Source organism: Dendropsophus ebraccatus, chromosome 4, assembly GCF_027789765.1.
Source record: "Dendropsophus ebraccatus isolate aDenEbr1 chromosome 4, aDenEbr1.pat, whole genome shotgun sequence".
NCBI classification, from domain to species: domain Eukaryota; kingdom Metazoa; phylum Chordata; class Amphibia; order Anura; family Hylidae; genus Dendropsophus; species Dendropsophus ebraccatus.
The window spans coordinates 8,092,073-8,113,771 of record NC_091457.1 but is presented as its reverse complement, the minus strand read 5'-3'; the positions used below and the strand labels follow the sequence as shown (position 1 = coordinate 8,113,771).

The 21,699-nt window shown below is 47.2% G+C and overlaps 1 protein-coding gene across 10 annotated transcripts in view; it reads right to left on the bottom strand.

Annotated features, from left to right (window-relative positions):
- Positions 1-21,699, bottom strand: part of NAV2 (neuron navigator 2) — a 292,991-nt gene that overhangs the window by 44,874 nt on the left and 226,418 nt on the right. For all 10 annotated transcript variants that reach the window (XM_069965097.1, XM_069965101.1, XM_069965100.1 and 7 more), the window contains 4 exons: positions 11,544-12,555; positions 8,883-8,995; positions 7,727-7,835; positions 6,537-6,914 (listed from right to left, as the gene is read on the bottom strand). In XM_069965097.1, coding sequence (XP_069821198.1) covers positions 6,537-6,914; positions 7,727-7,835; positions 8,883-8,995; positions 11,544-12,555 — 1,612 coding nt within the window. The remainder of the gene's footprint in view (positions 1-6,536; positions 6,915-7,726; positions 7,836-8,882; positions 8,996-11,543; positions 12,556-21,699) is intronic.

The window sequence follows — 21,699 nt, the reverse complement described above, 5'->3', positions numbered from 1 at the left end:
GATGGGATGTGCAGCCGTTCCACTCTCTCCAGTTCGTGTATAACTACTATAATACTGCCCCCTATATACAGGGATATAACTACTATAATACTGCTCCTATATACAAGAATATAACTACTATAATACTGCTCCTATATACAGGAATATAACTACTATAATACTGCTCCTATATACAGGAATATAACTACTATAATACTGCTCCCTATATACAGGAATATAACTACTATAATACTGCCCCTATATGCAGGAATATAACTACTATAATACTGCCCCTATATACAGGAATATAACTACTATAATACTGCTCCTATATACAGGAATATAACTACTATAATACTGCCCCCTATATACAGGGATATAACTACTATAATACTGCTCCTATATACAGGAATATAACTACTATAATACTGCTCCTATATACAGGAATATAACTACTATAATACTGCTCCTATATACAAGAATATAACTGCTATAACACTGTATGATAATATGGCTCCTATAACACTAGGATACAGCAGTTACAGGATATAGCTTTCAGCCTCCAGTGGTCCTGGTATTACGGTTATGTGTAGTCAGTGTCTGGCAGTGGTCAGTATGGGATTTCCTCTCTTTCCTAGATACATAAGCGGGCACTATCACTGCTGCAGAGCATTTCCCACACTGCGGGTGAGATGAGAGGAGCGCGGTATAACATAGGAATCCACAGACACATTCCATGCTGAGGGGTAAGCGATGGCGGAGGGCGATCCCCTACAGCCAGACACACTAAGTGACCAGGCGTGATTTAAAGAGACAGTACGCCTGCAGTCTACATTGTCTGTGGAGGTGGCTGCCCTCTGTTGTCCTCTGTTATCAGCCATGAGAGTGGGAAGGGGCTGGTTGTAGCGATCAGTGGGATCAGATATCGGCAGTGCTGAGAACCCTGGGGAATGTATATCCTATGACTTACCTCCTGAACTGATATAATGTGATAATAATCTGCTAACAGCTCAGGAGGTGTAATCGACACGATGTCATAAAATGGAACAATGCAGCGGGACTAATCCTTAAAGGGCAGGTGCTTCATTCTGCAGCGCTGTGCTTTACTACATCTGATCCCTCTCTCATCCCTCTCAGAATAATAGGTGGAGGTTTAGCCTCCCGGCGGACCCCCATTATACCAGGATTACCACTGCTGCAATGAGCCCGCAATTTCCAGCGGTTCTGCAGACAGATCTGTTTACAATGTATCCTCCCCCCAAACTAGATGTGCCCCCCGTGTAATCCCCCCAGACTAGAGGGGGTATCCCCCATGTAATCCCCCCAAACTAGATGTGCCCCCCGTGTAATCCCCCCAGACTAGAGGGGGGTTTCCTCCATGTAATCCCCCCTAGACCAGAGCAATGTGCCCCCCCCGTGTAATCCTCCAAGACTAGAGTGGTGTATCCTCCATGTAAATCCCCCATGTCTAGAGCAATGTGCCCCCCATGTAATCCCCCCAGAGTAGAGTAATGTGCCCCCCATGTAATCCCCCCAGACTAGAGCAATGTGCCCCCCATGTAATCCCCCCAGAGTAGAGTAATGTGCCCCCCATGTAATCCCCCCAGACTAGAGCAATGTGCCCCCCATGTAATTCCCCCAGACTAGAGCAATGTGCCCCCCATGTAATCCCCCCAGACTAGAGCAATGTGCCCCCCATGTAATCCCCCCAGACTAGAGTAATTTGCCCCCCATGTAATCCCCCCAGACTAGAGTAATGTGCCCCCCATGTAATCTCTCCAGACTAGAGCAATGTGCTCCCAATGTAATCCCCCCAGACTAGAGTAATTTGCCCCCCATGTAATCCCCCCAGACTAGAGTAATGTGCTCCCATGTAATCCCCCCAGACTAGAGCAATGTGCCCCCCATGTAATCCCCCAGACTAGAGTAATGTGCCCCCCATGTAATCCCCCCAGACTAGAGTAATGTGCCCCCCATGTAATCCCCCTAGACCAGAGCAATGTGCCCCCCGTGTAATCCTCCAAGACTAGAGTGGTGTATCCTCCATGTAAATCCCCCAAGTCTAGAGCAATGTGCTCCCTGTGTAATCCCCCCAGAGTAGAGCAATGCTCCCCATGTAATCCCCTAGACAAGAGCAATGTCCCCCTATGTAATCCCCCCAGAGTAGAGCAATGCCCCCCCATGTAATCCCCCCAGACTAGAGCAATGTCCCCCTATGTAATCCCCCCAGAGTAGAGCAGTGTCCCCCATGTAATCCCCCCAGACTAGAGCAATGTGCCCCCCCATGTAATCCCCCCAGACCAGAGCAATGTGCTCCCGGTGTAATCCCCCCAGTCTAGAGTAATGTGCCCCCCATGTAATCCCCCCAGACTAGAGTAATGTGCCCCCCCATGTAATCTCCCCAGACTAGAGTAATGTGCCCCCCCATGTAATCCCCCCAGTCTAGAGTAATGTGCCCCCCCATGTAATCTCCCCAGACTAGAGTAATGTGCCCCCCCATGTAATCCCCCCAGACCAGAGCAATGTGCTCCCTGTGTAATCCTCCAAGACTAGAGTGGTGTATCCTCCATGTAAATCCCCCAAATCAAGAGCAAAGTGCCCCCAATGCAATCCCCCCAGAGTAGAGCAATGCTCCCCATGTAATCCCCCCAGACAAGAGCAATGTCCCCCTATGTAATCCCCCCAGAGTAGAGCAATGCCCCCCCCCCATGTAATCCCCCCAGACTAGAGCAATGTCCCCCTATGTAATCCCCCCAGAGTAGAGCAGTGTCCCCCCATGTAATCCGCCCATAGTAGAGTGATGTGCTCTTCTAATGTATGGGGGTCTCATATTATAGAAGACCCCAGTAATCATCTGTATATCCTGCTGTATGTCTGTATAACCTGCAGCCTCATCTCCTCAGGGTTAGAGTGTGGAGTCTATGTGAGCGCAGAAGCTTACACTCTAATCCCTCTCCACCCCTAGAACAAGAACCCCCCGCATTTCCCCTTTGCCCCCCAGTTTGATCCCTGGTCTTACCTGAGTCCTGGCAGGAGCCCCGGTGCTGAGCAGCTGCCAGTGACAGTCACCGCTCACACAGGCAGCCGGCTGTCTACAGCCTCAGACGTGGAGCAGGGAGGAGAGGGAGGGAGGGAGCTGCACGCTCCACTCATCTCTATGGACCCGACATCACAGGACAGATGCCCCCGGGGACGCTGGGAACTTCTCATCTCACCGAGCACGGCCCCCGGGGGCCATGATACAAGGACACATCCTGAGTGACGGCAGCGCCAGATGTGGCCCCGGCACCCGCACCCTGCCACCACATCAGGGGACTGCCAGGCAGATACCAGCGGCAACAAAGGACCAGGGGTCTCTGATATAAGAGGAGTATATACTCTGTATGTGTGATACATGATGGATGATGATATAAGAGGAATATACTCAGTATGTGTGATACATGATGGATGATGATATAAGAGGAATATACTCAGTATGTGTGATACATGATGGATGATGATATACGATGTATATACTCAGTATGTGTGATAGATGATGGGTGATGATATAAGAGAAGTATATATACTCAGTATGTATGATAGATGATGGGTGATGATATAAGGTGTATACTCTGTATGTGTGATACATGATGGGTGATGATATAAGGTGTATACTCTGTATGTGTGATACATGATGGGTGATGATATAAGAGGAGTATATAATCTGTATGTGTGATACATGACGGATGATGATATAAGAGAAATATACTCAGTATGTGTGATACATGATGGATGATGATATAAGAGGAGTATATAATCTGTATGTGTGATACATGATGGATGATGATATAAGAGGAGTATATAATCTGTATGTGTGATACATGATGGATGATGATATAAGAGAAATATACTCAGTATGTGTGATACATGATGGATGATGATATAAGAGGAGTATATACTCTGTATGTGTGATACATGATGGGTGATAATATAAGAGGTGTATACTCAGTATGTGTGATAGATGATGGGTGAAGATATAAGAGGTGTATACTCAGTATATATGATACATGATGGGTGATGAGATAAGAGGAGTATATACTCTGTATGTGTGATACATGATGGGTGATTATATATAAAAAAAAGTATATACTCAGTATGTGTGATACAGGATGGATCATAAGAGGAGTATACTCAGTATGTGTTATACATGATGGATGATGATATAAGAGGAATATACTCAGTATGTGTGATACATGATGGGTGATGGTACTCTCAATGCCTGACTCTTCCTTAGATTTCTCCTTGCCTGGAGGTAAGTGGCCTATGTAGCAGAGCTGTAGCAGATAATAACCCTTGCCTGGAGGTAAGTGGCCTATGTAGCAGAGCTGTAGCAGATAATAACCCTTGCCTGGAGGTAAGTGGCCTATGTAGCAGAGCTGTAGCAGATAATAACCCTTGCCTGGAGGTAAGTGGCCTATGTAGCAGAGCTGTAGCAGATAATAACCCTTGCCTGGAGGTAAGTGGCCTATGTAGCAGAGCTGTAGCAGATAATAACCCTTGCCTGGAGGTAAGTGGCCTATGTAGCAGAGCTGTAGCAGATAATAACCCTTGCCTGGAGGTAAGTGGCCTATGTAGCAGAGCTGTAGCAGATAATAACCCTTGCCTGGAGGTAAGTGGCCTATGTAGCAGAGCTGTAGCAGATAATAACCCTTGCCTGGAGGTAAGTGGCCTATGTAGCAGAGCTGTAGCAGATAATAACCCTTGCCTGGAGGTAAGTGGCCTATGTAGCAGAGCTGTAGCAGCTTCCTGCACAATGTAATAAACCAGTGATGACCTCCTCAGCTCTGCTCCACCTGTGAATGATTTTCGGCAATCACAGCCAGGACATCCTGGTGGGGCAGTGAGTTCCCAGGCCGGGGTAATAGAGCAGGATGTGATGTCACGGGGGATAAACCTCGGAAGTCTCTCTTTTTTTGAGCTATATTGTGAGGACAATTACAGAGCGGTGTGACCTCATCCCTGCAATCCCTTCCTGATGGAGAAGCCATTATGTGCCGCCCCGCAGGGGAGACAATTACTTATTAGAGAAGGATCACATGTCTATGGGACGGAACCTTGGGAGCAATCTAGGCCAGTCATTCACAACGTCCAGCTGTCGTGCAAGACTCCAACTCCAAGGAGCGCTATATAATCAGAGTACAGCCACATACACAGCATGCAAAGGACTAAGACTGCGCCTACTATAACCACCAAGCATGGAGGCTAATAAGTGACAGTACAAGGCAAAACTCTCTCCATGAGCGCAGCAGCTGCAGGATGACCTGTGGAGTTAGCGCCACCTGGTGTCTATAACACTGAATTACAGCCCAGTCACTGGATACAATCTGCCTCCAGGGATTGCGCTGAATCGCAGGTAACATAAGTGAATGTAGTCGAGTTGCAACACACACTTTAAGCCTTAAAGGGGTCAGAAAAACATGGTCACTTCCTTCCAGAAGCATCACCTCTCCTGTCCTCAGTTTGGGTGTAGGTTTTATTAAAGGGGTTATTCACAATTTTTTCTTTCTTTCAAATTTGGTACCAGAAAGTGCCAGAAATTTGTAATTTACTTTTATTAAAAAAAAAAAAATCTCCACTATTCCAGTACTTATCAGCTGCTGTATGTCCTGCAGTAAGTGGTGTATTGTCTCCGGTCTGACACAGTGCTCTCTGCTGCCACCTCTGTCCATGTCAGGAACTGTCCAGAGTAGTAGCAAATCCCCATAGAAAACCTCTCCTGCTCACCAGACTGGAGAGATTACACAGCGTCCTGCAGGACACACAGCAGCTGATAAGTACTGGAAGACTGCAGATTCTTTTAATAGAAGTAAATTGCAAATCCATATAACTTTCTGGCACCAGTTCATTTGAAAGATTTTTTTTTTATGGTGAACCACCCCTTTAAAGTGAATGGAGCAGAGTTGGAATACCGCACACAGGACAGGAGTGCTGCTGTTTTTGCAAGAAAGTAGCCGTGCTTTTTTCCTAACCCTGAATAACCCCTTTAGGAGCCGTGCTGTGTACAGAATCCCCATGTAGCCCGAGCCTAAAGCGAGTGTCACATGGCGTATGTCTCAGAGATTGTATAATCTGCTGCAGCCACAGAATTTCCCGTGTTATCTAGTCACGGCTTTGGACACGGTCAGCCCCACTCAATACTCCTGATCCCTGTCAGACTTGTTATGTGCACTTATCCATGAATATAAGAAACGTACACTATGTTACGTGTCCCCACTCAAAACAATAGGACGCACATTTCACAAGTTTTTCTGTGCATTTACATGCATACACTTAAAGGGGTTATCCAGGCTTAAAAAAATGGCCACTTTTTTCCAAAAACAGCGCCTCTCCTGTCCTCAGTTTGGGTGTGGTATTGCAGCTCAGGTCCAAGGAAGTGAATGGAGATAAATTGTAATACCACACACAACCTGAGGACAGGGGGATGCTGTTTTTGCAAGAAAGTATGTGTGCTTTTCCTAACTCTGGCTAACCCCTTTAAGTAATGGTTATTTTTTTCCCATCAGTGATGAGCCTCTTACCCGCTGGTGATCTCATCGCTTCGGATGTTCTTGCTCAGGACGTCTCCATCGCTCATGTAGCCGGTGGCGTCGACGCTAACGTTCTCCAGATCCATCTCGTCCCCTTTGTCGTCGCTGTGCCCCATGTTGCCTCTGGTGGCCAGCTGTCTCCTGAGAGGTGCTGAGTACACGTAACGGCCGGGCTCGCAGTTGATGAAGCGGCTGGCGCTGGCTCGGGGAGGATACCCATTACCCAGAGATGGGGCGTCTCCCGCCTGCAGACGCGGGCTGGACTGGCCAAGCCGCCATGATAGAGGAGTGGGCCGGGAGGCCAGGCTGAGGATGCTGCGGCCGCTGATCTCAGTAGTGATGTTACTGTCAAATGTGGTTTCCAATGTGCTGGATGGGGAAGAAACAGAGAGAGATTTAATACCAGGAATCAAGATCTCTGCTGGAGACATTCCCAAACCAGTCTCCCTCACACAGCTGAGGGTCTGTTACAATACAGGCCACCTAGTGTAGACAATGCTCGATAAGCTACATCTGCAATGATGCATTGTAACAAACCCTCAGCTCTGGAGAGATCTCTAAGCATTCCGAGCATTGTCTACACAGGACACATTGTAACAAACCCTCAGCTCTAGAGAGATCCGTCAGCATTCCGAGCATTGTCTACACAGGACACATTGTAACAAACCCTCAGCTCTAGAGAGATCCGTCAGTATTCTGAGCATTGTCTATACAGGACACATTGTAACAAACCCTCAGATTTAGAGAGATCCATCAGCATTTCTATTCACTGACAGCAAGCAGATCTAGAAAACATCATCATGTCACAATCTGGAAGATTTGCTGCTTGTACAATGATTAAAGAGACCTGGACAGAGCTCTTACTGCTCACAGCTGAGGGTCTGCTACATTTGTATCCGGCAATGACAATCCGATAAGAGGTAATGAACCTGAACTTCAGACGGATACATTTTATGTGCCCTGATGCATCGTAGCAAACCAGCAAAACAGGGTGAGAACTGATGAGAAACAAAAACGTTTCTATCCACCGGCAGAGAGAAAAAAAACAGAACATCCACAATTAAGCCTCATTTTTATAGGATTTGACAAGCCCTTTAAGTGTTCACAATCACTCGGTTGGTCATGGAGTATAAATCTTTTCCATGTGATGGATTATTGTTAGTGATCTACCCTGCCCCCACCTGTGGCTGATCTGGGTTCCCCTGAGGCTGGACATGGTTTCCTCCAAGTTCTGACGGAGATCTGCAATGTTCTTCACCGTCCTCAGTCTCCGGGTCTCTGGATCCTCACCTGGAAGAGGAAAATCAGAAGATTCTGTAAAAGGATGAAGTGTGAGACCAGCTCCTATGGTATCTATCTATCTATCTATCTATCTATCTATCTCCTATCTATCTATCTATCTATCTATCTATCTATCTATCTCCTATCTATCTATCTCCTATCTATCTATCTATCTATCTATCTATCTATCTATCTCCTATCTATCTATCTCCTATCTATCTATCTCCTATCTATCTATCTATCTATCTATCTATCTATCTATCTATCTATCTATCTCCTATCTATCTATCTCCTATCTATCTCCTATCTCCTATCTATCTATCTATCTATCTACCATCTATCTATCTATCTATCTCCTATCTATCTCCTATCTATCTATCTATCTATCTATCTATCTCCTATCTCCTATCTATCTATCTATCTATCTATCTATCTATCTCCTATCTATCTATCTATCTCCTATCTCCCTATCTATCTATCTCCTATCTATCTATCTATCTATCTATCTATCTATCTCCTATCTATCTATCTATCTATCTATCTATCTATCTATCTATCTATCTCCTATCTATCTATCTATCTATCTATCTATCTCCTATCTATCTATCTATCTATCTATCTATCTATCTATCTATCTCCTATCTATCTATCATCTATCTCCTATCTATCTCCTATCTATCTATCTCCTATTTATCTATCTATCTAAATAGGCCTCCATCCCACAGGTGTATTGGTTCTGATCCTTAGGGCATGGACGGCCCATGGAGTGTCGCTGTAACCACAGACCATGGATATGTCAGTAAGACCTAACCTCTATGTACACTCGTCTGGAGCCCAGATTACTAAATAATAGGACTTGCACTTATATGGCCCTGACTGCCAATGCACGGACTGTGGAACAAGGGTGATGTGTATCGTCCCATAGACTAGAATGGGTCTGACATGGCAGTTGTGGTCAGTATATGGAGCGTATACATACACACAGGCTACAATGACAGCACGTGATACATTCCTGGCACACGGGCACAGACAGGGCAACGTCCTGCTATCACTTACCGGACAGATCCTCCAGGCAGGACGTTCCCGTTTTATTATAGAGTGCGGGCTCCATGTGGATCCCTCCTGTGCCGCTCTCCACCGAGACGTTCCCTTCATTGTCTGTCTGAGACCTGCAGAGAGAGAAGACGGGATCAGCCATATGCGACGGGCCCGGCGGCTCTCCATAATTCATCGCTATAATCTGTACACCATTACATCCGCCGAACGGCTGCCATGAAATATTCATACAAAGACAACGCTACAAGCGCGCGCTACAATCCGGCGCACAGCGCACAACAGGGGTTTAATGAAACACTGCGGCTGATAGACGTCTCCCCTAATAAGCTGCAGAGCTCAGCCCTATATATAGTGGCTGATCATGTGTATAGCAACTGCTGCTAAAATGTGCCCCCAAATACTGAGATTATATCAATACCAATAAGAAGGACTACATTTACTACCATCACTTAAAGGGGTTGTTCACCAAAAGTTTTCTTATTATTTAAAATCAACTGGTGTCAGAAAGTTATACAGATTTGTATTTTACTTTTAATAAAAAAATCTCCAGTCTTTCAGTACTTATCAGCTGCTGTATGTCCTGCAGGAAATGGTGTATTCTTTCCAGTCTGATGCAGTGCTCTCTGCTGCCACCTCTGTCCATGTCAGGAACTGTCTAGAGCAGCAGCAAATCTCCATAGAAAACCTCTGCTGCTCTGGACAGCTCCTGACATGGACAGAGGTGGCAGCAGAGAGCACTGTGTCAGACTGGAGAGAATACACCACTTCCTGCAGGACATACAGCAGCTGATAAGTACTGGGAGGAGATTTTTTTTTTTAATAGACATAAATTACAAATTTCTGGCATCAGTTGATTTGAAAGGAAAAAAAATTGGTGAACAACCCCTTTAAGAGACTATTTCTATCCTAGTGCATTATAGCTCTGGGGGTACTGGTTCTCAATTAAGGATTTCCAGCTCTTTATGGCAGCAATGCTTCATGGGAAAATGGTTATGCAAATTAGTACTTCATATAGGTAGCTTCCCTATGAGGGCCCTATTCCACCGGACGATTATCGTTCGCATAATCGTTAACGATAAACGATCCAAACGACCGCTATTACGAAAGACCTGAAATTGTTCGTCCATTTACATGGAAAGATAATCGTTACTTATGATCGCTCTTGCGGTCGTCTTATTGCGTTTGTCACTACTGCGAAAGACCGAACGACTTCTTATTCAATGCGAACGATTTGCGAACGAGCAACAATAAAAATAGGTCCAGGTCTTATTAAACGATCAACGATTTCTCGTTCGGTCGTTAGTCGTTAACTGCTATTCAAACGAACGATTATCGTTTAGATTCAACCGATTTAACGATAATCTGAACGATAATAGGGCCCTAAGTCAGTGTTACCCAACCTGTGGCCTCCCAGCTATTGCAAAACTACACTTCCCAGCATGCCAAAGGATGTCAGGGCATGCTGGGAGTTGTAGTTTTGCAGCAACTGTAGAGCAACAAGTTGGGAAATACCAACCTATTGGAAAGCTACCACTAAATTGCAATTGCAAATGTATTACTTCTCTGTGCGTTACACAGTGCTACCAGTGACCTGCCACTAGATGGAGCCATACTCCAGCTAGAGAAGCGCACAGCTGACACTGGGCTCTGCTACTGTCACTACTGCTGGCTGATTCAGGTTATTTACACAGATTGTGCAGATTTCTCAGAGGGGAGAAGGGTACACAGTCTGTCTCCCAATAAACAGGCTGTCTAGGAAATCATTACACCTTTATACATCAGCCCCCTTCCCCAATAGCCCAGCAGGTTATTCCAGGGGAGGAATGTCCTTTATTGACAGAGAGTAGAGTGTGTCAGGGATTTACAAACCATGGCTGATTTCTATCATTACACAGCTACACAGATCTCTCTATCCCTTCCCTGCACTCATCTCTGTGATCCCAGAGAAGAGTGCAGGGAGGGGATAGAGAGGACTGTGCGGCTGTAACTGTATGACCACACAGTTCTTTCTATGATCATAGACATGAGTGCAGGGAGGGGATGGAAAGGACTGTGCAGCTGTAACTGTATGACCACACAGTTCTTTCTATGATCATAGAAATGAGTGCAGGGAGGGGATAGAGAGGACTGTGCAGCTGTAACTGTATGACCACACAGTTCTTTCTATGATCATAGAAATGAGTGCAGGGAGGGGATAGAGAGGACTGTGCAGCTGCAACTGTATGACCGCACAGTTCTTTCTATGATCATAGAAATGAGTGCAGGGAGGGGATAGAGAGGACTGTGCAGCTGCAACTGTATGACCACACAGTTCTTTCTATGATCATAGAAATGAGTGCAGGGAGGGGATAGAGAGGACTGTGCAGCTGTAACTGTATAACCACACAGTTCTTTCTATGATCATACAAATGAGTGCAGGGAGGGCATATAGAGCACTGTGCAGCTGTAACTATATGACTACACAGTTCTTTCTATGATCATAGAGATGAGTGCAGGGAGGGGATATAGAGGACTGTGCATCTGTAACTATATGACTACACAGTTCTCTCTATGACCATAGAGATGAGTGCAGGAAGGGGATAGAGAGGACTGTGCAGAACACCAGTAGAACTCACTCCCTGACATAGATGTAACCCATTTCCCCCCTACACCCAGTTGTACCTGTACATGAAGGGGGCCACGGTGGCGGTGTTTGGGTGATTATACTGCTGCTGAGGATGAGGTAGCTGAACGCTGACTGTGTTACTTCCTGTAGTCTGTGTAACAGTGCTAGTCCCATTGGCTGGCTGGGCACTGCCCGTCGTAGATGCCCCCTTCCCTTCAGAGGAGGCCAAGCTTGAGGTGGAGCTGGAGTTTCTGTTGTCGAGCTGGGTCTTGTGAAGAGACAGCCCTGAGCCAGTCTTTGCGCTGCGGCTCCGCTCCCCCTCCTTGGCAGACCCTGGGGCACTTGAGGATTTTCCTGGGGTGGTTTTCATTCCTGGTTTTGGTATTCCGCTGTGGGCAGGGGCAGACACCTCCTTCTTGCCACCTTTGGGGATGAAGCTGGCGATCTTGGAGGACTTTTTTGGCATGTCGGTGGAAGCGTGGAGCGGCTCCTCCTTGGACTCCTCCTTGGGCTCAGGCTTGTCACTGACAGACGCCCTTTTGGCCAGGTCCTTGTTCTTCTCCTTCTGCTTGTCCTTCTCGCTGCCCTTTGGAGAGCTCTTCTTGTTGGTCAGTGCCCGGCCCAGGGTCCTTTGGGCGATGCCCTTCAGAGCTATCTTAGGACTATTAGAAGACGGGCTGATGCTATTGGCATTCTTCACGCTGTTTTCCATCTCTTCCCCTTCGTCAAAGCCGGGAAGTTGGTCGAGACGTTCGCAGCTGGTGTCCCGAGACTCCTCCAGCGATGTGCCGGGCACTTTGGAGCCTCCTTTACTATTGAACAACTTCAGCTTTTCCAGCATGGATTTCTGGTTGTTAGGGGAAGGCTTCAGAGGTTCTTGAGGTTGTTTCGGACTATCCGGCACTGTCTGCTTAACGGATAGTATGGAAGACGTTGTGGTGTGCTTAGCACTAAGGGACTTGCTCCTCCAGGGTTTGTTGGTAGAGTTGGGCTGGGGTATGGCTGAGGTGGTACTACTTGAGGAGAGGACATTCTCGTTCATCCCTGTCACCGTGCCCTCGACTGACTCTGCAAGATAAGTCACACAGAGAGGTTACCGCCACATAACCACCCACACCAGACCATCATAGTATGTGCCATAAATGTGTTAAATGGATAATACAAGGTAAAAAAAATAATAAAATAAAATTGGCTACTTTCTTGAAAAACAGCACCACCACTATTCTCATTTTGTGTGTGCTATTGCAATTTAGCCCCATTCACTTCAATGGAACCCACACCCAAACTGAGGACAGGAGAGGTGCAGTCTCTGGAAGAAAGCAGTCATGTTTTTCTAAGCCTGGATAACCCCTTTAAGCACAACCCCCACTATAGGACGCACAACCTTCATATTATATTCTTAAAGGGAATGTGTAATCAGAAATTACTTACAGCTTAAATATTGTTCTTATGTTAAACAGATTTTTTAAGAATTTTTGGTGACATTTTTGCTAATTCTCCATGTTTCTAGCTATATTATAAAATAATCCTAATATCTTGCAGTTCTCATTCTCACCACTGGGGCTAATACTAAGCTGAGACTTCCTGTTGTGTCCGTGGTGATAAGAGGAGGCTGCTGTAAAGTGATCTGTACAGCATTGCAGCGTCATGTGACACCAGTAGATAGAGGAGACAATAGCAGCTCCCTGTGCAACCTTCTCACAGGTCACAGAGCGCGCTCAGTAATGTCTCCCATTCATCTCAAGGGCACAGAGTATGTGTCTATGAGTCTTGCTGTAAAGCATGTCACTAAAAGCTGTTAAGAAAAGCTAAAGCAATATGGCCGCCCCCATAACAATGTACAAAACTTAAAATAAAAAAAATTGCAGTCAGAAAATAGAAACAGACTGGAGTAAAAGAGCAAGTTTTTTATATTCTAAAGCTCATTCCGCTGTCCGCCCAGAGAAGTGACATATCGGATGGCGGATTGGAGTCTGCTGTGCGGCGTATATTCTGTAGTGGGAACATACCCACATGTGGATCCTTCTACAGTGTCAGACTTATGGCCCTCCAGCTCTTACAAAACTACAAGCTTTTGCTTTGGCTGTCCGGGCATGATGGGAGTTGTAGTTTTGCCACAGCTGGAGAGTTGCCACGTCCTGAAACTAAGTGACTGCTGGGAAACTATAGATCCCAGAGGTGCACGATGCCTTCCCCTTCTTCTGACACTATAAGCATGGACGCCCGGTCTGCAATCTTTGATGCCCCCATTTGCCGCCCCCTCCCTGATGTTGGGGGCAGAGGGAATAGGAAGGCAAGAGCATTGGGTTTGTTGATACAGGAGCACTCACCCCGTGCGGGGAACGTTCCCAGAGGATCGTATGTGGAGTGCGAACAAATGTAATCCGTTCCAGGCTGCAGATAATTCATCAGATCTGTGTAAACACGACTACCCACCGCAGCAGGATTAAAGGGCCGCCAGCCCCTCCAGTGGTCAATGTGTAATCGTATAGGAGGAGCGCAACGTATGTGACGGTTCCCAGGGATTCTCCTGCATAAGGAAAACTATTCACTGTTGTATTTGGTTATGAGCTGGGGACTAGAGAGGGACTACAGCTCTCAGCAAGCCCCCAGTATACACACAGACTATATGCACATTACCAGACGTCCCCTCCGCTCCCGGCTGCCATCATACTCTCTATACCTTACTCAGGCCAGGAAATGAAGGCGGGAATGGTGATAGAAGTGACTATATACTGCACCGAAGTGTAAATCTTTTACTATGAGAAGCCGTATCGCCATAACAGATACAGCGCTAAGAATACCGCCACATCTGTTTTACTTGTCATGGACTTCTCCTCCTCTGCCTGTAGGAAAGTGCATGAGAAATACATAATCCATGAACAGCACAGGATCCAGGAGAAATACAGAATCCATGAACAGCACAGGATCCAGGAGAAATACAGAATCCATGAACAGCACAGGATCCAGGAGAAATACAGAATCCATGAACAGCACAGGATCCAGGAGAAATACAGAATCCATGAACAGCACAGGATCCAGGAGAAATACAGAATCCATGAACAGCACAAGAAGCACATGATCAACGACAGAGAGTGCACAGCAGCACAGGATCCAGGACAGGGGTACAGAGAGCACAAGAGCAGAGAGTGCACAGCAGCACAGGATCCAGGACAGGGGTACAGAGAGCACAAGAGCAGAGAGTGCACAGCAGCACAGGATCCAGGACAGAAGTACAGAGTGCACAATAGCATAGAGTGTGCAAAAGTACAGAAAACAAGTCAAAGCATAGAATGCACAAGAGTGCCTTGTCTCCTGTACTTTTGTGCGTTCTGTACTCCTGTCCTGGATCCTGTGCTCTTGTGCACTCACTACTCTTGTGTGTTCTGTGCTTGGCCTGGTTTTCTGTACTTTTGTGCACTTTTCAAAGCAGAGTAGTGAGTGCACAACAGCACAGGATCCAAGAAAGGAGTACAGAATGCACAGGATTAGAGTGTGAATAAAAGTACAGAATCACAGACAAAGTACAGAATGCACAAAAGTACAGAGTAGACACAAAGGACTAAATACACAAAAGGACAGAATACACAAGAGCACAGAAAGCCAAAAAGTAGGGTAGAATACACACACAAGAAGACACAACAAAGTCTAAGATCCAACTAAATATCCTACACAAAGTACAGAATCCAAGATGGAGAACCACAACGTATGTGAAAACGTTACTTCAATATTCTCTATGTTAAACTGGGTAGATTCATTACCAATGGGGGAAACACTCAGAATACTTATCCCAATATAGTCACACTGATTCGGAATGAATGGGACCTGTGAGCCATCACATAGGACCTGCTCCGATCACAGGTGCCGGATTATAGGATGGCAGATTACCAGCACTCACACCCTACATGTAAGGGGTTTCCCAGGAGGCATCAGCAGGAGCAGGGGGAAGAGGACGGCGAGGGATGAAAGCCCCGGCAGAAGCCATTGATTCCACATTGAGGATTCCATAGTAAACCTCTCCTGTATGAGCTGCTTAATGTCGCCTGAGCCTCCTTGGCCGGGGACCAGATCTGATCTGTGTTTCTGCTTTTATTTAGCTTCATCCTCTGAGGATTTTATAACTTTTTGCACAAAGTCATAAAAAGTGAACGCCGACCACAGGAAGCAGACATGAAATCCAGGAGAGAGGAGGCTTATGTGTAAGAGAGATGATATATGGACTGTGGAAGTAATGTCCTCCATCAGTCCTCACACTGCTTCGGAGATCAGAGGGGTCGGGTTATGTGCCGCCAGACCAGGCTCATGTACAATCACTACCATTACATTCATGGATTCAGGGGAGGGGGGTGTCTGTGTATCCACAGCTGCTGCAAATTTACCATTGTGTATGAAAGTAGCAGCCGCTTATATCCTTCTTATTCAGCTGGTATTACATACTGTCACCGGCAGCTACTGTGCAGCCGGCAGCCTGTCTACTGCTAATTCCTGCCGCCAGCACTGGGAGAACTTATAGAGGGGCTCATAAGCAAGACATGCATTACCTGCTGTATTATACTCCAGAGCTGCACTCGCTATTCTGCTGGTGGGGTCACTGTGTACATACATTACATTACTGATCCTGAGTTACATCCTGTATTATACTGCAGAGCTGCACTCACTATTCTGCTGGTGAGGTCACTGTGTACATACATTACTGATCCTGAGTTCCATCCTGTATTCCATCCTGTATTATACCCCAGAGCTGCACTCACTATTCTGCTGGTGGGGTCACTGTGTACATACATTACTGATCCTGAGTTCCATCCTGTATTATACCCCAGAGCTGCACTCACTATTCTGCTGGTGGGGTCACTGTGTACATACATTACTGATCCTGAGTTACATCCTGTATAATACTGCAGAGCTGCACTCACTATTCTGCTGGTGGGGTCACTATGTACATACATTACATTACTGATCCTGAGTTACATCCTGTATTATACCCCAGAGCTGCACTCACTATTCTGGTGGGGTCACTGTGTACATACATTACCTTACTGATCCTGAGTTACATCCTGTATTATACTGCAGAGCTGCACTCACTATTCTGCTGGTGGGGTCACTGTGTACATACATTACTGATCCTGAGTTACATCCTGTAGATCCTGAGATCACTGCTGTGTGTCACAGACTATAATGTGTATGACATCACTGGTATCATGGCCGCCTCCATGTGTACAGGGGACAACATCCTTGGTGAACAGACTGGTTGCTCGGGGTGGTTTTTCACTGTCCCTATAGATAAGTGAGACTCTGCAGGCCCCCATAGCGCCCCCTATCTGATCCCTCTAATATTCAGTATTCCTCCAAACAATTGAAATATTTTTTTCTGAAAATTGCAACATAATAACAAAAGTAAAGAGCTGGCGGCTACAGGTTTAACCCCCTGTCTCTCTCCTATGGCGCGGCTCAGGACCTGGAGTCATGTATACGGCACAGGTGGGATATACATTCAGCAGGATATTAGATTCTTATACAAGCCTCTGCAGAATCACTGAACTGTAATATATATATATATATATATATATATATATATATATATATATATATATATACCCTCTACAGTAGTATATATTATAGTATATAGGAGGACACGCTGTGTCACTGCACAGTCCAGCCTGTGAGGGGTTAATGTCCGCACTATAAGAGGTGAGGCACCCCATCTATAGAGAGGAAAGGTGGGGAGGGGGTTACCTGTGTGTGCAGCGTAGTGCGCCTCCTCTCCACCAGCTCTGCTACATCCTCTCCACCTCACGCTGACCGCACCAGCTCTGCTACATCCTCTCCCAGGGAAAGTGGAGCACTCAGAGGTGAAACATCCATCTCTCCACCCTCTGCACTGACTCCGGAGATCATCCCCACCCCTCAGCACACCGCTCTATACAGAGACTGCTCTGACAACTATGTGGACCCCCGCTACACAGAGAGACCCCCCCTGCCCTCCACATACACTGCTATATCCCCTATATAGAGACCCCCTGCCCTCCACATACACTGCTATATCCCCTCTATATAGAGACCCCCTGCCCTCCACATACACTGCTATATCCCCTCTATAGAGACCCCCTGCCCTCCACATACACTGCTATATCCCCTCTATAGAGACCCCCTGCCCTCCACATACACTCCTATATCCCCTCTATAGAGACCCCCTGCCCTCCACACACACTGCCATATCCCCTATATAGAGACCCCCTGCCCTCCACACATACTGCTATGTCCCCTCTATAGAGACCCCCTGCCCTCCACATACACTGCTATATCCCCTCTATAGAGACCCCCCTGCCCTCCACATACACTGCTATATCCCCTATATAGAGACCCCCTGCCCTCCACATACACTGCTATATCCCCTCTATAGAGACCCCCTGCCCTCCACATACACTGCTATATCCCCTATATAGAGACCCCCCTGCCCTCCACATACACTGCTATATCCCCTATATAGAGACCCCCTGCCCTCCACACACTGCCATATCCCCTCTCTATAAAGACCCCCAGCCCTCCACACACACACACTGCTATATCCCCTCTATAAAGACCCCCTGCCCTCCACACACACACACACACACACTGTTATATCCCCTCTATAGAGACCCCCAGCCCTCCACACACATACACTGCTATGTCCCCTCTATAGAGACCCCCTGCCCTCCACACACACACACACTCCTATATCCCCTATATAGAGACCCCCTGCCCTCCGCACACATACTGCTATATCCCCTATATATAGAGACCCCCAGCCCTCCACACACATACTGCTATATCCCCTATATATAGAGACCCCCTGCCCTCCACACACATACTGCTATATCCCCTCTATATAGAGACCCCCTGCCTTCCACACACACACACACACTCCTATATCCCCTATATATAGAGACCCCCTGCCCTCCACACACATACTGCTATATCCCCTCTATATAGAGACCCCCTGCCCTCCACACACACACACACTCCTATATCCCCTATATATAGAGACCCCCTGCCCTCCACACACATACTGCTATATCCCCTCTATATAGAGACCCCCTGCCCTCCACACATACTGCTATATCCCCTATATATAGAGACCCCCTGCCCTCCACATACACTGCTATATCCCCTATATAGAGACCCCCTGCCCTCCACATACACTGCTATATCCCCTATATAGAGACCCCCTGCCCTCCACACATACTGCTATATCCCCTATATATAGAGACCCCCTGCCCTCCACACACTGCCATATCCCCTATATAGAGACCCCCTGCCCTCCCCACATACTGCTATATCCCCTATATATAGAGACCCCCTGCCCTCCACATACACTGCTATATCCCCTATATAGAGACCCCCTGCCCTCCACACATACTGCTATATCCCCTATATATAGAGACCCCCTGCCCTCCACACACACACACACACACACACACTCCTATATCCCCTATATAGAGACCCCCTGCCCTCCACATACACTGCTATATCCCCTCTATATAGAGACCCCCTGCCCTCCACACATACACTGCTATATCCCCTATATAGAGACCCCCTGCCCTCCACACATACTGCTATATCCCCTATATATAGAGACCCCCTGCCCTCCACACACACACACACACACACTCCTATATCCCCTATATAGAGACCCCCTGCCCTCCACATACACTGCTATATCCCCTCTATATAGAGACCCCCTGCCCTCCACACATACTGCTATATCCCCTATATATAGAGACCCCCTGCCCTCCACATACACTGCCATATCCCCTCTATAAAGACCCCCTGCCCTCCACACACACTGCTATATCCCCTCTATAGAGACTCCCTGCCCTCCACACACACTGCCATATCCCCTATATAGAGACCCCCTGCCCTCCACATACACTGCCATATCCCCTATATAGAGACCCCCTGCCCTCCACACACACTGCTATATCCTCTCTATAGAGACTCCCTGCCCTCCACACACACTGCTATATCCCCTCTATAAAGACCCCCAGCCCTCCACACACACACACTGCTATATCCTCTCTATAGAGACTCCCTGCCCTCCACACACACTGCTATATCCCCTCTATAAAGACCCCCAGCCCTCCACACATACACTGCTATATCCTCTCTATAGAGACTCCCTGCCCTCCACACACACTGCCATATCCCCTATATAGAGACCCCCTGCCCTCCACACACATACACTGCTATATCCCCTATATAGAGACCCCCTGCCCTCCACACACACTGCTATATCCCTTCTATAGAGACCCCCTGCCCTCCACACACACACACTGCTATATCCTCTCTATAGAGACTCCCTGCCCTCCACACACACTGCCATATCCCCTATATAGACCCCCAGCCCTCCACACACACACTGCTATATCCCTTCTATATAGAGACCCCCTGCCCTCCACACATACACTGCTATATCCCTTCTATATAGACCCCCAGCCCTCCACACATACACTGCTATATCCCTTCTATATAGACCCCTCACTTCTGCACTCTCATTAGATTATAGGGGGAAGAGACCCCCCAGCTCCGCGCCTTAATCTACCGTAACAGAGACCCCTATACCACAATACTCTGCCACATTCCCTCTACACAGACCCCCATACCTGCGTATCCCATTACTCTATCTAGAGCCGAAGCTACCTGAAGTCGGGGGCGACGCTCGGGAATCCCAGCTATGACATCACTGCCGACTGGAAAAGCCCAATAATACAATGCAGCGCTCATAGCACCCATAACTGCCTCCCCGCTGTACAAATAGTGGCCAAAGTGCCCAGGCATGCTTGGAGTTGTAGTTTTGCTATGGCCATTGATTATCTGGGCACCCCTGCAGTCCTATATAACTGGACGCACTATTTGCCTTGAGTTCCCCTTTAAATGTAAGAGAAAGTTTCCTTGGAAGTAAAACATAGCGATGAAGCGTCAGGATTACATGGAACTAAAATAAAAGGGGAAAGGCACAAATCTGATAAACTGCTGATGCGGCAGAACATCAAAGGCGAGCGGCACGTCCAGGATGAGTGTCACCCGGGGAGAGGCGGACGCCCCCAGACCCACAATCCTACAACCGCCCCAGTTCAAAGCGCCCACCTGCCACATCTGAGGAGGCAGGAGGAGCGCCTCTCGGCTTTTGTTCTTAGAGGAATAATAATGGCAGAAGAAGATAGCGGCTTATCTTCCTCCTGGAGATTAAACAATGGGCAGAAATATGTGAATAGTGAAGCTTTACGGCTCCGCACAGATGTGCGCCCGGCTCTGCTATAAACAAACATCGGGAGCCCGGCCTTGTATGGGAGAAGAATCCACCGCCACCAGCCGCTTTCAAACAAGAGGCCGTGTATATAAACCTGACACCGAGTCAGTGCGGCTACTCCGGGGATGTGACCGGTCCGGGTCTGTGATATGGGGCTAGAGTCATGTGACCAATCCAATACTGTGTATACAGAACCTGACACCGAAGTCAGTGCGGCTACTCCAGGGATGTAGGGGACCGCTCCGGGTCTGTGATACAGTCATAGAGCCAGGTGACCAATCCAATACTGTGTATACAGAATCTGACACTGAGTCAGTGCGGCTACTCCAGGGATGTAGGGGACCGCTCCGGGTCTGTGATACAGTCACAGAGCCAGGTGACCAATCCAATACTGTGTATACAGAATCTGACACTGAGTCAGTGCGGCCACTCCAGGGATGTGACCGCTCCGGGTCTGTGATACGGTGACAGAGTCATGCGACTAATCCAATACTGTGTATATGGAACCTGACACTGAGTCAGTGCGGCTACTCCAGGGATGTAGGGGACCTGTCCAGGTCTTAGATATGGTGCCAGAGCCAGGTGACCAATCCTGACTATGGAGATATACATACTACTATAATGTAGTGGTATCCATACTGTGTATATAGAATATAACACTGGTGGGGGATGTAGGGGACAGATTCAGGCCAGTGCAATGTAACCAATCCTGACTATGAATATGTGGACTATGATATGTAGTGGTCTCTAAAGTATGGAGAAACTAAAACTCCCAGCATGCTCTGACCACCTGCAGCTATTACAGCATGATGGGATTTGTAACTCTGCAAGAAATGGAAAAAAAAAATCACAGGTTGGAGATTACTGTCCTATGGGATTAAAGGGGAACACTGACCCATTTGTTAGAAAATACTACAAAGCATCAG